Source organism: Pangasianodon hypophthalmus, chromosome 14 (genome assembly GCF_027358585.1).
Source record: "Pangasianodon hypophthalmus isolate fPanHyp1 chromosome 14, fPanHyp1.pri, whole genome shotgun sequence".
Taxonomy (NCBI): Eukaryota; Metazoa; Chordata; class Actinopteri; order Siluriformes; family Pangasiidae; genus Pangasianodon; species Pangasianodon hypophthalmus.
The window spans coordinates 12,351,202-12,371,003 of NC_069723.1; the positions used below are offsets into that span (position 1 = coordinate 12,351,202).

General features: G+C 39.5%; 1 protein-coding gene across 2 annotated transcripts in view; it reads left to right on the plus strand.

The window, feature by feature from the left end:
* Positions 1 to 19,802, plus strand: part of brip1 (BRCA1 interacting helicase 1) — a 59,545-nt gene that overhangs the window by 36,222 nt on the left and 3,521 nt on the right. For both annotated transcript variants that reach the window (XM_034310706.2, XM_034310707.2), the window contains exons 24-25: positions 1,665 to 1,871; positions 2,301 to 2,428. In XM_034310706.2, the coding sequence (XP_034166597.2) occupies positions 1,665 to 1,871; positions 2,301 to 2,428 (335 nt within the window). The remainder of the gene's footprint in view (positions 1 to 1,664; positions 1,872 to 2,300; positions 2,429 to 19,802) is intronic.

Below are 19,802 nucleotides of genomic sequence, written 5' to 3' on the forward strand. Positions count from 1 at the left end.
ATTGATGATGTAACTCATGATAGTAAGACTAGAATGAATCCAGAAGCCTACAGAAACATTGTGTCTGCCAATTTACAGAGAAATGAATCCAATCTAATTGGGAATAACTTCATCATGCAGCAAGACAATGACCCAAAACACTCTGCCAACACAACATTAGACTTCTTCAGGGAAAAAAGTGGAAAGTTTTAGACTGGCCAAGTCAATCACCAGACCTTAACATAATTGAGCATGCATTTCACCTCCTGAAGAGGAGACTGAAAGGAGAAACCCCCAGAACAAGTGACAACTGAAAGAAGCTGTAGTAGAAGCCTGGAAAAGCATCACAATAGAAGAATGAACCAGTTTGGTGAAGGTGTCATGTTTTACGTTGTTTAACACATCTAAATGTAAATATCAGGAAATGGAAGCTGAGGTATTGATGTATCATCTAATATTCATCTTTTGATCTAAAACCCAAATGTCTTCAGTGTATAGCAAAAACAACACAATTGGCCATGCCATTGAATATACACTCATGTGGCAGCAGTGCAATTCATAAAATCATGCAGATACGGGCCATCAGCTTTGGGTAATGTTCACATCAACCAGCAGAATGGGGAAAAAAATGTGATCTCAGTGATTTTGAACGTGGCATGATTGTTGGTGCCAGACAGGCTGGTCTGAGTATTTCTATAACTGCTGGACTAAACTCCTGGGATTTTCATGCACAACACTTTCTAGAGTTTGAGAATGGCCAGACTGGTTCCAGCTGACAGAAAGGCTACAGTAGCTCAGATAACCACTTTGTACAATTGTGGTGAGCAGAAAATCTCCTCAGAACGCACATCATGTCGAACTTTGAGGTGGATGGGCTACAACAGCTGGGGTTCCACTTCTGTCAACCAGCAGATCACTGAGGCTGCAGTGGGCACAGGCTCACCAAAACTGGACAGTTGAAGACTGGAAAAACGTAGCCTAGTCCGAAGAAGATGAGTCAAACAGATGGTAGGGTCAGAAGTTGGCGCCAACAGCACAAATCCATAGACCCAACCTGCCTTGTGTCAACAGTCCAGGCTGGTAAAGGTGGTGTAATGGTGTGGGGAATGTTTTCTTGGCACAGTGTGGGCCCGTTAATACCAATCATCCATCTCTTGAATGCCACAGCCTATTGGCCAGAATTTACTTGTAATGGTTACTTCCAGCATGATAATGCACAATGTCACAAAGCAAACAGCATCTCAAACTAGTTTCATGAACATGACAATGTGTTCAGTGTTCTGCAGTGGCCTTCATGGTCACAGGATCTGAATCCAATCAGAATCCATTTGGGATGTGGTAGAATGGGAGATTCATAGCATGAAAGTGCACCTGAAAATTCTGCAGGAATGATGCATGATGTAATCATGTCAACATGGACCAGAATCTCAAAGGAATGATCTTGTGGAATCCATGCCATGAATTGAGGCCCTACCCAGTATTAGTATAGTGTTCTTAATAAAGTGTCTATAGTCATACCTTTTTGTATCCATCTTTACCAAGGGTGCATGTATTTCTGTAAATACAACTTTAAATCTAACCTTTAAATTATATGCTGTCTCTATAATAATGGTTTACAACAACTAGTCTGTAGCCTAATTGAATATGAAATATAAAACCCATGTCAAGTGTTTTTGTCTCCTTAGGTATAGTACAGAGTGCACTTTGTGCACAAGTAGAAGTGTCTGAGTTAGTGGAAAGCGTGGAGCAGTCAGGTAAGAGACCACAATGTCCATGCAGTCCCTTAAGAGCCACTCAGTGTAATGGCAATTCACTACTAATGGTCCAGAACAGCTTAGCTTTACAGACCCTGCGCTGTTCACTTCAGCCCTACACTCCTGAGAATAAAAAAGGTGAGCTGTATTGTGTTGCATTTGTTTTACCAGAAGTATTTTTTTCTAGACTCATTTTAAGATGGTTTGAATGATGATGAGTGATCTTTTAAAAGTACGGAATTACACAGGAAATCAACATGTATTGTCTCGTATGTTTTTGCTCTTAAATGTATCTAAACATTGGTAGAAATTGCTTTTGTTAATCTGTTACTGAGGCCACTAAAAATGTCTGAAAAACACACTTTCTAAAGAACTGTTGTGTTTGTTCATTTTTTACCCTATTGAGCGGCACAATTCTTAAGACCCTCTGAACTTTTGATGTATCTAGTGTTTTCTGTTTAGATATTTCTGGTGAAATTGGACTTAAATGTGTCATCTCATGTTTTCCCTACTCTTTTTCCACCTCTGTTTGCTCACTGTGTGCATACAAACCCACATTAACAAAAGGCTTGTGCTGGTACAATGCAATATGGAACAAGGCCAAGTGTTCAGTGACCCAGCTGCTGCAGTGTCAGACTTGTGCTGTCATCGTTGCAGCAGAGGTCCATCACCCTAAGGACCCTGCGCTTGACCAGGTAGTTTAACTGTCAAATTTTTTTTGTCAGATTAAGGATTCTTGTGGCAAAAATACACACAAATATAAAGCTATGAACAATAGTCAATACTTATCAACAGTTTGCTATTATTTTAGTGACAGGTTAATCTCAGGTTAAGTTTAATAAGACCATGTTCTCAGGCTTATTTTATCTGAAATTACGTTTTATGAATTAAAGGCCTTAATAATGTAATGCAGGGTCACTCATAAGTGCCTGTATTAAATGTGATGGTTTCAATGTGCAGTAAAATGGTGTCTGGAATTATTTCCAGCTGATCTGAATGACTAATGAGCAATTATTTAAAAATGTTTTGCTTTTGGTAATACAATTACTTATATCACACACATACACACACACACACACACACACAGTGGATAATACGGGGTCACTTGCAGGAACATGTGTTAAACTAAGGTTAATGTTAGCTATCTGCTACTGAGCTAACATGCACTGAGATATGTTGATTTTATATTACTGAAACTGAACTAGATAACTATAGTGCATGACTCTTTTTTGTAGCACGATGAATTAAAGTGTGAATTAAGAATGTGAAAATAAGTGTAATGTGGCATTCATAAACCTATCTACATTGGTGACAGCAGGCTAAAAGCTAAACTTAACAAGTTCTAGATGCAGTAACATTAGGTTGATGCTGAGAGGGCCAAAAATTTGTTTCTGGCGTGCACTCTGTGGATTTCGAGGGTTTGTATCTACATGAATTTGTCAGCTGACTGCATTCTCTCAATCACGTGTCATTTACTAATATAGCCTGTCACGTAGAAAATATGACCGTTCTGAAGAGGCACACAATATCCATCACTGAATTATGTTATTCTCGTCCTTTTTTTTTTTTTTTTTTTTTTTTTTTTTTTTTTTGACAGCACATTTACAATGGTACAATTACAATGGAGTAGTATCTTTCCTTTCCGGCATGCCCCAGTTTCCTTTGCCTGGCCTTTTGTTTATACCTCTCAGTAGAGCTAATCAGATTATCAGATCGCAGATCAGTAATTGCAAATGATCTGGTTGGCATTTCACCTGCAGTTCCAGATAATCCCACCAGTTTTCTATGGAGTTGAGGCCCGGTGATATTGCACGCCAGTCAAAGTTAAACCAGTCACACAAAGATATGGCCATATACACGCTGCAGCTTTCAGCCTGGAATGTATTAGTGTCAGTGTGGTACTCTGCCTAAATAGGCAACATGTAGTCAGCCATAATTTCTCTGTAGACACTTTCTCTGTTGATGTAACATAGTTTACTCTTCAACCAAAAGGCAAACTTCACTATAGTTGAAACACCCCCAGAATTTGAGTGAACCACCTGCAGGTTTGCAAAGCACCTTGAACACAATCAGGATGTCTTTTCAGTAATCTACAATCGACCGATGGAAGTGTGGAAGTCCACTGAGGCCATGTTGTATCATTTGCAAGTGTTAACAAAGGTGTCTTTCTGGCAACTCTGCTCCAAATGTTTAGAGCATGCAGCTCCCTCTACAGAGTTTGTCAATCAGTCTGTGCTGTTTTTCATTAACTGATTGCAGTGTTTCCTGACTTGTCTTTATCGGCAGTGAGACTTTGTCATTAAGCAATGGCTTTCAGCCATAGTTACTTCTACAAGTTCCTGTTTACTTGGACCATTATATATAGACCATTTGAATTGTCCGTTGTGACACACCTCCAAATATGGCAACTTCCCTTTGATGTATGTCCTTTTGCCATGCCCCAAGCCATGACACCCTTTTACCACTCTGATGTTCTTCTTCTGGCCCATTTTACACAACATTATCTTTGCTGATACTGTTCTTCATTTGTTCTGCACACACCTCAGAGCCTGGCCAACAACGATCAATCTGATTTTATGCTGTATTCATCCATGTGCGCATCCTGTTGACATTGACTGTTATTAGTGACAAAATTCTTCCTGTCCACCAATATCAGTGCCTTATTGTACAATGTCAGTAGGTTGTGTAATTTGTCAAAAGGTAATGTAATTTAGCGTGAAACCGGATTGCTAGGTTTTGACCAGCTGAGGCTGCCTTTTGTGTCTTTGTGTACACAGACAAAACTCATCATTCAAGGTGTGCTTAGGAGCAAATCTGTGTGTGACTGGTTTGACCTTGCCTGCAACAGAAAAATTGGAACAGAGGTGAAATGGCAAAATACAGTAGATAACTATTAGATAACTCTAACTGGATTTCAGTCAGTGGAAGAGACAGAATGCGTGTGCTATTTCTTTGCTATTACTTGTTGCTTCATTTCTGTTACTTTTCCCCTTGCCAATAATAACGGAGTATAGGTGTGTGTGTATTGCATTAGCTTTTTACGCTCTCTTCACCTTTTTCTATAAGGTGATTATACCAAGTGCATGACCAGTGCTTTGCTTTCCCCATGAGATAAAAGTGCCTTTAAAACTGTCTCTCACATGTGCTACTGATTTCTGAGAGCACTGAATGGAGAGTTCCAGCAGTTCACATCTCTGCTCTTGCTGCCACATTGCAGTTCTGAATGTAGCTGGGATTAGGTGAGCTATTTGCTTGGCAGACTGCTGGCTGCATTAAGCCTTGGTTATGGCTTCTGTTGGAAGAAAGACCAGTCCCTCCCATGTAAGGTGCTAAATAACTGGGTTCCTCTGGTGTTCTTTCCTGTTCCCCAGGTATCAGACTGGAATTTCTTGAGCTGTAGCATAAATCAGGAATTGTAGAAGTGGTTCTTGCAGACAAGCTTGTTAAACTGTAATGGAGTTGCATATTTGTTACCTAGGCCATTGCTCTCTTTTGTATAATAAGAAAAAAGAAGAATCTGCATGCTTTTTATGTTCTGCTTTGTGCTTTTCCAGAGCATATTGCTTTTTGACTTTTGATTTGTCTGAATTTACAATTATTTCCAAGAATTTATTTAACACAGTATCCACAGAACCATAGTAAAGTCAGAAATGAATTAACATACTAAACCTCTCCAATAATACATCTATAAAAATATGCACTTCACATATATGTGACCTCATTTAAGGAGTACTCTGAGCTTTAGTTTGGCTTATTTATGTTATATATACAGTTCTCCTTCCAGCTTAATGTATTCATTTTAACAGAGGCCGTTAAATTCTTATAACCCACATTGCTTGTCTAGACATGTGTTAAGAACACTTAGACATGATGGAGGCAGAAGGTTAAAATATGAAGAAACTTTCCTCAATGTACTAAACCATCTTCATTCATTCATTGATTCATCTTCAGTTACCACTTTATCCTGGTCAAAGTCATGGTGGATCCATATCCTGAGATCGCTGGGTGTGAGGTGGGAATACACTCTGGATGGGACACCAGTCCATTGCAAGGCAACATGCACAGTGACACCCTCATTTACACCTATGGGCAATTTAGAGTCACCAATCGACCTACCAGCATGTTTTGGGAGGTGGGAGGAAACCAGAGAACCCTGGAAACTCCACACAGACAGTAACCCGAGCTCAGGATTGAACTGGGGACCAAATGCTACCCACAGCGCCACCCCATAAACCACATAACAATCATTTGTTGCCTTGGTTACAAACGAATACTGGTAAGCACAGTGAAAACTGTCTACTTTTAATGTCTGTTAATTGGCCTTGTTGTAAACAGTAGACTGCAATGGGAGTAAACAGATTCCAGCATGTCAGGCATACTGCTTCTGTTTGTAGAAGAGAGAAAATCTCTCTTTGGTTTATACAGACCTGACTCCTCCCTTCCCTGAGTATGCGTCACAGCTTGCAAGTCAGTGAGGAAAAGAAGTGAAAATAGAAAGCTTTGGCAATACTAGGGAGGAAAGGTGCCTATGCCCTCGAGACTGTAGGTGGTCCCTGCTTATGTAAATATTAGAAGTGCTGAGACATGGTATGTCAAAACACGCAAAGCTTCAAGTGCCACACTAATGAATGGGGCCACATGTGAAGTGCCATTGCAGTTTGTTTAAGCAAATGAGCCCTGCTGACAGACATCTGCCTTAATGTGCAGGCTGAGACAACTCAGAACAGAATACACACCTTCTCTTCCCTACCCCTCTCTCTCTCTCTCTCTCTCTCTCTCTCTCTCTCTCTCTAACTCAGCAAATACTGTATGTATTCTCCCCCTCCCATTTTCTGTTCAAGCCTGGGTTTCATGGGGAAACTGACTTAGTGTCCTCTTTGCCTCATCACTATGTGTGCAGCAAGCAATTTTAGTCTGTCATGGGAAAGTCTACTGTTTATTTAGGACTCTTTAAGCTACTTAAATCCTTTCTTCTGGGTTCATTACAACACAATTATGGTGGCTTGGTCTCTCAAACCGAGCAACATTTTCATATTTGTAGCATTCCATGGGTGGAATGTTGAAAACATTTAGCTTTAAATATTATAAATAATGTAATTTAAACAATTTAGTGTATACGATAAGCATTTGTTTTTTCTCATTTGTGATGCACCATTGTGAGAAACATTTTTAATGGCCAATTTATAAGGTACACTTACCATATAAAGTGCATTTTTTAAGAATGTTGCTATGCACAATTTGTCAGCCTTCTTTACCCCATCATCAGTGAAAAAAAGGACCACTGTTGAGCAGATATTATCTGGGTGATGAACCATTCTCAGCACAGCAGTGACACTGATATGCGTGGCATCTTACTGGGTGTTGTCTTGTTATGATTGCATCAGTCACTGCTGCTTATATATTCTGGGTTATTCTTCCTAACACATCTACTTTACTGATTAATTCTTAGGTGTATTCATAAACTATAGCTCATCTTTTTTCCATGTACACATTTGTGTCAAGCCCTTTTTCTTATTAGGATGAGTCCATATTTATGAACATTCAGTATTTTAGAGTCTTTAAAAATGTAATGGTAAGTTAGGTGTTTCTCAGTGTTATTTTAATACTAATCACATAAATGTCTAGCACAGTTGCAGGAAAATGCACTGTAGGCAAGGTGTGTGGCTGCTTGCAGATTATGAGTGTCTCTTCTTTGCATATTGTGTGTTTTGTGTTCTACATCATCAAGATGACTCACTGTGGATTAATTGTAAGTCTGAAAGTCTTATTTTTACTGTTTCAGTTTAGCAAAAACCAAAAATCTCAATTTAAGATGTAAAGGTGATCATCATCAGCATATCATGGATGTGTCACTGCTTGCATGTCACTTGTGCAATAATTTAGCCCAGTGTCACAGCAAATGTGTAAATGTCTCACTGCTGTGAAATAAAGAAACTTTTCCTCAATATCTGTACAAACTGAGATTCTTCTTGCTACAGTGGTTTGTCTTGGTGGTTCAGCTTTAAAAGGTGGCTACTGATCATAAGGCTGCCCCTTAAATAAGGCCCTTAACTCTCTCTGCTCCAGAGGCTGTATATTGTGGATGACCTATATTGTTGGGGGTCGTCCACGATATACAGCCTGTGGAGATATGTGAGAAAAGAATTTCACTGCACTGTAACTGTATATTTGAGAATAACAGCTGTCTTTCTAAATGGCGAATGGAGTCAAATTTAGGTTTGATTAAACTTTAATTACAGCTCGTACAATCTGAAGCAGAACCTCTCTCAGGCTTAATGTTATGTGGCATACATGTAATTTTTATGCATGTGTAGAGAGCAGTTTGAATATTTGCATGATGCCTTAAAAATTCTTCATAGTAATTTTGCATGAATTGCCCATCTTTAATAATCATACACAAGTACCATGAGAATTGGTCCAAATAATCACCGAAATAATAATGGATAGGTGGTGGTCCAACAGAGGTCCATGGTCTTCATGTGGAGCAATAAGATTTTTAGAATAGAGTAGAAATTTATCTTTGGTAATATTGGAGGTTTGGCTATGACGAGTTATGTGATTATGGAGCTCTAAAAATATGAAATTTGACATGTCTATAGAGCTCCGTAATGAAGCTCAACTTGACTTGTGCAGGCTTCTCACCTGGATCACACCAAAAACAAAACGGTGTCAGAACACCCTAGAGCCTAGCTTCTTTTGTCCATAAGTGGTAATGCCTTAGAAACTGAAAATATTATGCATTATCATTTTCCAAAAAGGATGAAAGGCACTTAGGCCGTCAAAGGAGGCCTGCACTGGGGCTTTGTGTGCTCTGCCAAGCAAAGGATTACCTATGTAAAAGAGCAGAGGGAGGTGTCAGGACAGGTGTCTCTCAGCATTGAGAAGCTCAGCTGGCAGGAATCCAGACCCACTCACGCATCCGCAGCTCCCCTCCCTTCCTCTTCGTGTCAGTGCATAATACCTGCAGGCCGCCTGACAATAGGAGCATCACTGGCAAACCAGGAGAACACCTCAAAAGCAAACAGCCACCGGTCAGTCACAAAAGCAAACCGGGGACTGCTGCACCTTTATGCCTCTGTGTCTCTTAGTGCAAGCACAAAGAGCTGCAGTCCTACACAGCAGGTGTCACATTAAAGTGCTGCTTTGATGTATTGTGCTCTTCTGTTGCTCTGCTGATCCATGTTTGCTTTCTCCCAGTTCGTTTCCAATCACAGCCAACACAACATCGTTTTTTGATCTGACAGGAAGGTGCTGTGCCTAGCTTTGTTAATAAGCGTATTTGTAAGGAGTGATGTAAATATTATCCCATCCTTCTTCCTTTATTTGTGTTGAAACCTGATACCCAAACATACAGGTCTTTATCCCAGATGATATAATGTTATTATAATTATATAAAGTATGTCATTTACTATGATTTAATGCTTCATAAATTCTAAGCCTTGGTTATGTATGCAAATCATTATATAATTTTTTTTTATTTTCATTTATATAAATAATGTTTGGATTCAAGAGATTCTGTACTTGCCAGGAGATGTCAGTATTCTCCAGAGTAAAAGTCTTTTTTACTGTGTAGTGCCAGAGTCACCTCTTTACCCGCAAGACAGGTTCATTTTTGGTATGGTACATGTACATGAACCTCTCACCCTAAGCTACATTCTCTTTTTGAGAAAAGTATATATGAATAAGTTTCCATATCATATTACAATTATTTTCTTTTCAGTACGAACATGAAATTTTATCTTCTGTTACGGCATGATAAACTCACAGCAAGAAAACTCAGCCATCATCTCTCTTGCTCAGAATTTCTTCATGAGAATCGGGACTTTCTTCAACTCTTCATCAGGCCCTCAGTGACAGTGATTATCACAAAGTAATTTTGGCCATTACAGTCTTTTGATTCACTCCATCGCAGTGTTTGCTGTTGAACAGGGTTTTGAGAAGATGATGGATTGCCACAAGAGGAGTGAACATGTCGATAATTGCCGTGCTGTAGATCCTGCAGCGCCAGGGAGCTGAGCATCTTTGTAAAGCTTTGTTTGCTGGACGCACTAAAGCTGGCAATAATGACAAGGCAAACAGGATTATTGACAGAGGTACAAAAGGTACTTTAAGGGTGTCTTAACCAGCTGTGAATGAAGTACCTACACTGAACACTGTGGGAGGTACATGGCAACAACACAGACCAGGTGAACCATTTAACCCTATGCAGTACAGTCAGATCTATGTTGTTCCGCTGCTTCACCAATGGTGAGAAGAGTTGTAGGGAATGGCTTTCTGTAGAGCAGAGCATCAAGCGTTGAGAATGGCAGGATGACCCAGATCCCTGCACTTCACCATTAGTAGCAGACGGTGCTTCATTTTGATATATTATCATTGTCTGTTAGTTGGCTTTCATTTGTGACCCACTTTTGACCATGAGGTTTCTGCTCCTCAATTGTGTTTCTCCAGTTATTTGTCCAGTTATGTCATAAGGAGGCAATATGGTTGTGTGTGCTGAATATGTTACAATACCACATCTAATTACCCTCATCTTTTGGAGCACCAGTGCTCTCTCCGATTGTGCTCTTTTCTGTCCTCTTCACTGAACTTTAATGGCATGAACATTCCCACCTCTTGTGCTTCATTAACGCAGCTTGTCTTTAAGGAGGTAGGGGGTGCTGTTTACTAACACATCTGCCTGCCTGCATTCTCCACTTATGGTCCTTCGTCATCAGATGGAAATGACTGCCTGTTTACAACCTCCAAAGCCCTTTCAAACATTTGCTTGATGGTGAGTGAATGCCATTTTTGCAAATGAACCCAATGTCTTCTAGCACCAGCTTTGCATAGCTGTTCAAACTTTCGTCTAGGTGGTGGCAATCAGCAATACAAATACAGGCAAAAATGTCGCTTTTGTGTTAGTCTGATCTATTTCTGATCTTTTCTCTGAGTATACCTCATAGGCCCCATTGGAGAAAAAAAAAAGATTTTTTTAAGCAGAAAGTGAGTTGGAGGGATCTCGCATTCTGAAGTGTTGGGAAGATTATGAAGATGTTTTTGTGTGTTCAGAAAGTGCAGGAAAGCACACACTTCAGACACGCAAAAGCTAATGGAGTGCCTAAAACAACATGGTTTCCTAGGAGACTAAGTAGTAGTAACACAACAAGTGGGAACCAACAGCAACCTGTCAACACACAATGATGTGTGAGAGTACTTGACTAGGCCTGTGCAATCTGTTGGAGCCTAATTTTCCTTCTGTTTGCTCAAACAAGTGGGGCATAGTTTTTGGAAAATTAACATAGACCAGCATAGTTAAAACACTTACCTGCAGCATTTATGTGTAAAGCAGAGGTGACATTAATAGAGGTTTTTCTCACAGTAATTCGTGATTACTTGTCTTTGATTTCCATCTGCAAGCTCACATTGTTTTCCTTGTGACAAAAGAATACAAATGATAGTAAGTCATGCAAGGCTGTGTCCTCCTACATAGCACTGTCTCTGTCATAAGCCTTTGGCTCTTATCCCTGCTCTGGTGCGTAGGCTAATGGATGATTTAAATTACCACTAGTCAATATTTATCTGGCCATCATTAAGAGTAAAGGGCATTGCTTTATGTTGAGAATTTGGTGCCACTAATACTAACTAGCTGCATGGGTGTTACCTCTAAGGCAGAAATAAAGCTCAGGGATTCCCCTCTCACACATGCTGTCACTTGACAAATGAGCTCTGCTCTCTCTTGTTCTTATGCACACAGTGTGTGCACACACAAACACCCAGTACACACAGACAAACACAGGCACAGGCTATGAGACTAATCTGAAGTGTAAACAAGGGAGGAGTACACAGGGACTACAGTGATGTATTGACCTGGGGTTGAGGATAATGTGGTGGTCTTAAGCTGAGAGAGAGAGAGTGTGAGTGTGAGTGTGTGTGTGTGTGTGTGTGTGTGTGTGTTTGGGGGTGGGGGGTGGGGTGTCTGTTTTCTCAAAATGTGTATTTGAGTTCTTAGATTCCTGACATTTCCAGAAAAAGATAACTTACCTGTCACAGTAATATTTTTCAACAATAGGAGTGATTGGCAGTATTATACCAGTTATGGAGATAAATGCTTAGTGACTTGGCATCTTGGACCTTTTCTGTGTTATGTTTGTTTATGTTTGATGCCTTTTTTCATTTTTGCAACTGAGGTATAGTTTAGAATGAGTCTCTTACTAGTGCAATAACTCTGTCAGTACCTGTCCTGCATATTCATATGACTGATTTAAGCAGGTGACATCCCTTGGCCTCTTGTCATATTTAACAATAATTAAACGGTTACTCTTCCGTTCTCACTCTTTGATTCTTAAGTCATTTCAGCTTGCATTATTCAGCATGCATTATCCAATCAACAAAGGTTTGGATACTTACCCAGGATGTCACCTAATCCAGCATTAATCATACACTGCTCCCTCCTGTGTGGTACAGGAGTGCTCACTAACTCAGTGGATACACAGTATTTCAACCGTTAGGATATAGAAGGCTTACCTCAATTCCTTTAAAACTTAATTATAGAGGAGAAAAGCTTTATCCTGGTGGGGAGTGAATAATATAATATAAAGTAATGTGTGTGTGTGTACATATATATTTTATATATTTATATATATATATATATATATATATATATATATATATATATATATATATATATATATATAAAATATATAAAACCTTTGTATTTGTGCACTCTGGGTGCCTGGACTGAGACTCAAAGAACACCTTAAATTTTTGGAATGCCTTACCCATCTTTCTGATGATCCCACTGTAAAAGACATTGTTGGCACCCTGGTCCTTTCATTGTATCTCTACATTCCAGCTGCATCAGATGGCGAGCCAGTGCATTGCAGGCCGTCAGGCTGGGGGAGATGGTGAGATAAAGGACTCTCAGCTTTTCATGAAAATTTACTCAAATTACTCAGGATAGCAGAGCATGGTGCTTGGCTGCTGGCGGGCCTTCTCTTAACTTTTTCTCCCCTGGAGTATGTGTGGGGGGGGGGTGGGGGGTGGGGAGGACCTCACAACAAAAGCTACCATTTTGTCATAGCAGTGTATACACCAGTTGAGAGTGGCTGTCTTAACTTTCTCACCAGTGTTGGCAAATGGCAGTTTGACCTATTACCACAGAGACAGAGATGAGCCATTAAGTGACCTCATTTGCAATATACTTTATATGGACATTCATGAAAACACGACTATTGTGCCTATGCAGTAAGACTTTTTTCACACCTTGGAGCACAGTGGTGGGTCAAGCAGCCCTGAGACCGCCCAGAACAAGTGTATCAATCAGTGCAAATCCAGAATCAAAGTAGCAGAGCACAGCAACCATCTCTCTCTTCAACAAAATCAGTAGGCACACTGAAAGTGATCAGGTGCTGCACTTAATCCACAGCCAGTGGACATGCTTCTTGCATGGAAGATAAATGCCAGAGGAATTCCAGAACTTCACTAGAGTCCTGCTACTACCAGTAGCCAGGGCACAAACCCAACCAATGACAAAAGAACAATAAAACAGCAAAAAATACAAAAACAAAGCAGACATATGGGGGGAAAAAACTCCAGAGGTGTCAGCAAATAAGCTGAGAAATGGCAGCAAAAATGCACACAGCATACCCTCAACCTGAAAATGCAAATAAATGAACCATATATTTTAATTTGTTACAGATCAGTTTGTTTAACTAGATAACTCAATACGAAACTCAATGTAGTTTTTAGTAGCAGTTGTCATTATGGAGCTCTTGCTGGCAGAATAGTGGTTCCCAGTCACAATTTAGTAGAGTCTCCTGTTCTTACACACCTGATTCAATGCTCTGGCTGATTGTCATGTGCTTTGAAACTTGAACCAGGCATGTTAGAGCATGGAAAACATGAACATGTAGGTTATTGGGGCTTGTCAAGTACTGTGCTGGAAAGGGTTGGTCTGCTGTCAACTTGCCAAATGCAAGTGTAATGAGAGTACTCACCAAGTGGTCTTCCTTATCCTTACTGGACAGTCTACAACTGCTCTAAGCTCTAAGGAGACAATACATTTATTTAATTCTTTACACTAAACTACATTGTAAAATTTCTTTATATGGTGAAGGTGAAAAGTGCCAGAAATAATCCAGGGTGTGTGTGTTTTTGTAGGCCTACATATATCGAAGTCTGTGTACAGTTATCTCCTTTGTCATCATCTTACCAAGGCAGACAGCTATCTGTGCCATCAGGTCTGAAGCATGGCACCTACTATCCTGGTGAAGAATTCCCTTACTAACTCATTCCTCATTACACTGTGCACACCTTATTCCTCCAAAACAGACATCTGCTTTCCCAATGTCTACACAATTTCTTGATTCTGTAATTGTATCAAGAGCTTGTTCGTGTCATTTGCAGATTTGCCGTGTGCTATGTGTTTATGCCTGAGGGCTGATGATAGTGAGCCTGCCTTAGTAATTCTTTATCTGAGGGATCGGAGATGAGTCATATGTGCACACACTCACATACTCTGTGACTTTTACATACTAACAGTTTGCTTATAAGCAAAGCAGGCATATTAGATTATATGGTGACCACATTAACCATACTTCAGGTTATTTTATACAATTTAGTACCTCTACACCAACCTGTATGTTTTTGCTTATCTATCAAGCCACTGAGATGTCAGTGACTGATCATTAATGCTCATTAGGAATGTGTTGCTATCTCTCACCCTATCACCTGAAGGCCAAGCCTAAGCTGTCTGAGAACACTATTCCTGCCTTATGTGATGACTGTCTTTCACTTGTTTTCCAGACAATGCTGCCAGCACTAAATTAGATGACAAACCCACACAAACACTCAGTTGTAATACAGGAAGCATGTTCACCATCGTTCAAACTCACTGAATGATCTGACCTCACCTGCTTACCGCCCTAGTGTTGTTTGCATAACGCCTCCACAAGCATGCCTCTTTTCACACCACAACTGCAGTAATACTGAAAGATGACATGATTAAGATACTGAAGGCACGATCAGTTCCTGATCTCGTGTTCCATCAACACTGTTGCTATTCTTCCATGCTGGCAGTGGTATCCAAGTGTTTCAGAGATTAAAAAAGTCTCTTAACCTTGCCCTTATTTGGCTTGACTGCAAATACCTGCATTCTCATAAGGGGTAATGGGATCACTATCTTTCTCACTCCAAATTTTCATACCATTATGTTGATATGTAATATGCCTTATGGACATGCTATATAGGTAGGATTTTGTAGCTAAAATAAAATTTGCATAAGTTAGTGTCTGGTCATAGAGGTGGTGTTGATAAACTTTGCAGGTGTGATAAAGGGATCTTGACTCATGTGAGAAAGCAGGCACTAGTTCTGGTCAAGAGGCTTTGTCAGTTTGTGACAGCTTTACCTAAGCTCATGGGATGATGACTTACAATGACTTATTGGAACCTGAATTAAGGGAGTGAATCACTAAGTTTGTCTTTTTTGCGGGCTTAGGGCGATTATTGTGCACCAGTATGGCACTGGTAGTTGTCTCTTGGCATCATTTTCAGCTAGACGTATATAAGCACACACTAATCTGTTGACAAAAAGAATTTGGTTTCATGGTCCAACCAAGGGACTTGATAGGGCTGGATCTATACACTATGTCTTTATGTGAAGATAAGAGCTCAGAGAAAAACTTGCAGAGGTTAGAGTGAATGTTTATACTGTTATTGTTACCTGTAACACTATGCAATTATATGTGCTCAGGCATTCAAGATTTTTTTATTTGCTTAGGCAACCTGGATAATTATCTATTTATTCTACAGGGTGTCCCAAATGTCTCCATACATAGGGGAAATTAACACTTTTTAGCAAAGTGTTTTTTCTAAATTTTTCACTCTTAGTTTATATTATAGATTTTTTTTCAGATAGCCTTTAAGAATGCTTTTGACTAAAGAAGAACGTATTGAAATCATTCTCATGGCTGCCCTTCTGACTGTACAGCCGACAGGTCCCTTAAACTTCTGTATTTGTCAGACTAAATACCTGACCAATGCAGGGGTGGTTGGTTACAGGTAAAGCATTAGAAACCAGATGAGATCCTGGGATTTAGAACAAATCTATTAGCCAGAGATTTTTGTGGTTGCTTTTCCAGGGCTTATCCTGAGAGCTTCTCTCTTATCATGCAGAATGCAGACTCTCCTGGCAAAACACTTGAAGTGGCTGAGGTTATTTGAGAGCAGGCTCTGTTCGATCTGTTCCCGGGAGGGGTATAGTCCCACCAGAATTCCACTAGATGCATAGTGCATAAATTGAATATATTGAGTATTGAGTATATTATTTTATATACTTACATTGCTTATATCCACTTCAAATTTGCACACATCTTTTGACTTTGTACTTATATATATATATATATATATATATATATATATATATATGAACAAAAATATGTATTCATATAGTTATACACTCACTGATCACTTTATTAGGAACACTATACTAATACTGGGTATTGGGCCTCCCTTTGCACTCAAAACAGCCTCAAATCTTTGTAGCATGGATTCCACAAGATGTTGGAAACATTTCTTTGAGATTCTGGTCCATCTTGACTTGATTACATCACGCAATTCCTGCAGATTGTTCAGGCGCACTTTCATGCTGCGAATCTCCCGTTCTACCACATCCCAAAGGTGTTCTGTTGGATTCAGATCGGGTGACTGGGAAGGCCACTGAAGATCATGGAACTCATTGTCATGTTCACAAAACCAGTTTGAGGTGACTTTTGCTTTGTGGCTGGGTGCAGTATCATGCTGGAAGTAGCCATTAAAAGATGAGTAAATTGTGGCCATGAAGGGATGCACATGGTCAGCAACAATACTTCAATAGGCTGTGGCATTCAAGCGATGATTGATTGGTATTAACGGGCCCACAGTCTGCGAAGCAAACATTCCCCCACACCATTACACCACCTCCACAAGCCTGGACTGTTGACGACGTTTTTCCAGTCTTCAGCTGTCTGGTTTTGGTGAGCCTCTGCCCATTGCAGCTTCAGCTTTCTGTTCTTGACAGAAGTGGAACCTGACTTGGTCTTCTGCTGTTGTAGCCCATCCGCCTCAAGATTTGATGTGTTGTGCATTCTGAGATGCTTTTCTGCTGAACACCATTGTACAGAATGGTTATCTGAGTTACTGTAGCCTGTCTGCCAGCTCAAACCAACCTGGCAGTTCTCCACTGAGCTCTCTCATAAACAAGGTATTTTCTTCTGCAGAATTGCCGCTGACTGGATGTTTTTTGTTTTTTGCACCATTCTGACTAAACTCTAGAGACTGTGCCTGAAAATCCCAGGAGATCAGCAGTTATAGACATACTCAAACCAGCCCGTCTGGCATCAACAATCATGCCATGGTCAAAATCACTGAGATCACTTTTTTTTTCTTCCAGTCTGATGGTTGATGTGAACATTACCCAAAGCTGCTGGCCTGTATCTGCATGATTTTATGCATTGCATTGCTGCCACATGATTGGTTGATTAGATAATTGCATGAATAAATAGGTGTACAGATGTTCCTAATAAAGTGCCCTGTGAGTGTATATAAAGTATGTAAATGCGGTTTAGACATCTATGGTAAGAAGTAATTCACAGCCCTTATATCATGATGCTCTCACCTCCATACTTCACTGTGGTTACTGTATTCTTAGGATCATATGCACAACCCTTTTTTCTCCAAACATGACAAGCCAAATTATCGCCAAAGAGTTCTATATTTGTTTTGTCAAACCAGAGTATATTATTACAAAAGAGTTCTGCTGTGTCTAAATGCTTTTAGAAATGAATCTGTGCATCTTTTGCATGAAGTGTAGGAATGGATAGGACTGCAGTGCAGTTATTGCTTATGATACTTCATGTAACTGATGACAGACGATAGATCAGAATTTCAGGTTTAATTTCCTGATATTCTAGACATCTTAAACAGCTTAGAACATGGCACCTTTTGTTTGATTGACTGTTTAAATAATTAATAGCTCTGAATGTCTACTCTTGGTTTGAGCCATGGGTTTCGCCTGTGAAGACTACATTTGTTGTTAACCAACCTGAAGACCAGCAAGCTGTCTATGGGAGAAAAGCCATTTTGAAGCTGCGAAAAGAGGGAAAATCAATCGGAGCCATTGCACAAGCATTAGGCATAGCCAGTACAACAATTTAGAATGTCCTGAAAAAGAAAGAAACCTCTACTGAACTAACATCCAGACATGAAACAGGTTGGCCAAGGAAAACAGCAGCAGTTGATGACAGAAACATTGTGAGAGCTGTGAAGAAAAACCTCAAAACAACAATCCTTGGGATTGCATGGCTGCTTCTGGAATGGGCTCATTAATCTTTATTGATGATGTAACTCATGATGGTAACAGCAGAATGAATTCAGAAGTCTACAGAAACACTCTGTTTGCCAATTTACAGAGAATCTAATTGAGAAGAACTTCATCATGCAGCAAGATAATGACCCAAAACACAGTGAAACCAAAATGTGGAAGGTTTTAGATTGGCCAAGTTAATCACCAGACCTTAACCCAATTGAGCATGCATTTCACTTCCTGAAGAGGGGACTGTAAGGAAAAACCCCCCAAAACAAACGACAACTGAAAGAAGCTGCAGTACAAGCCTGGAAAAGCATCACAAAAGAAGAATGAAACAGTTTGGTGATGTCAGTCGCTCACCGGGTTGATGTACTTACTGCAAGCAAGGGATATGAAACCAAATATTAAGTGTTATTTCCAATACTTTTTATCACCAAAACTGGTGGACTGCCACCAAAGGTGCCATGTTCTAAGTTGTTTATCACATCTAGCTGTATATATCAGGAAATGAAATTCTGATCTCATCTCAGGAGATTCTCATTTCTTATCCATCTTTTGATCTTAAACCCAAATGTCCTCAGTGTATAGAGAGAGAGAGAGAGAGAGAGAGAGAGAGAGAGAGAATTGGCCTTGCTGTTCCATTCCTTTTGGAGGGAAGTACATGTAAGGAATAATGCATGACAGATCCTGCTGTTGATGAAGATGTTATTGAAGTGTAGACTTTCAGCTTTATTTCAAAGGGTTTAACAAAAATATTGCATTAACCATTTAGGAATTAGTTATTTTTCTGAGTCTACACTTCAATCACACCTTCTTTTTAAATCCATTGTGGTGGTGTACAGAGGCAAAATTATGAAAATTGTGTGACTGTCTAAATACATATGGACCTGTCTGTGTGTGTATTTTTAATATATATATATATATATATATATATATATATATATATATATATATATATATATATATATATATATATATATATATATATATATATATATATATATATATAGCATCAGTATTCTCAGGTACATTTTTAGAAGTTATAGAAGGAAATTGGCTGGTAAGTTGCTGTTTTTTCTAAATACCTTGGAGATTCTCTAACAGTTCTTCTGGAGACTTTCACTGTTACACTTGCTTCTGTTTTTGCAAGTAATCTTCATGATGTTTTTTGTCTGAAAAGTGGTCCATTATGTAATATGTTACTCTTTTTACTGACATACAAAAGTTTTTTTGTTCATATTTATGAAAACATTGTGTGTAAATTTGAAGTGCATATATGCACTGGAAGTGTATGAAATAATAATAAAAAATAGAAGTGTCCAAATATTTATTTTCCCTCTCTGTATGGCCATACACACATTATAATAAAGTTGTTAAATTACACATAGAACATAGAAGTGTCCCATGTTCTGCACTCACACAGTTTAACCAGTAGAGGGGATTGACGCCCTGGATGGTGAAAGCCAACAAAGGGGAGGACGTCAACTTCATTTCATGGAACATTTAGGCAGTACAAGCAGACTTGCTCCATTTTATCAAAACAGTCTCACTAGACCATCCCAGTAGTCCAACCCTATTTTACATATTTTTGTCTAGAAGGTAAGGGTTTGTTATTTTGGTCTACAAACAAATATCTGTGTTCTGGAGGTTCTGGTTCATGTGAGCAAAGCATAAGCCCAGCCTCAGGCTTAAACAAATTGGTTTTCCACTTCCGTAAATGAGCAGTGCCTTTAAAGGAGTGCTGGGGT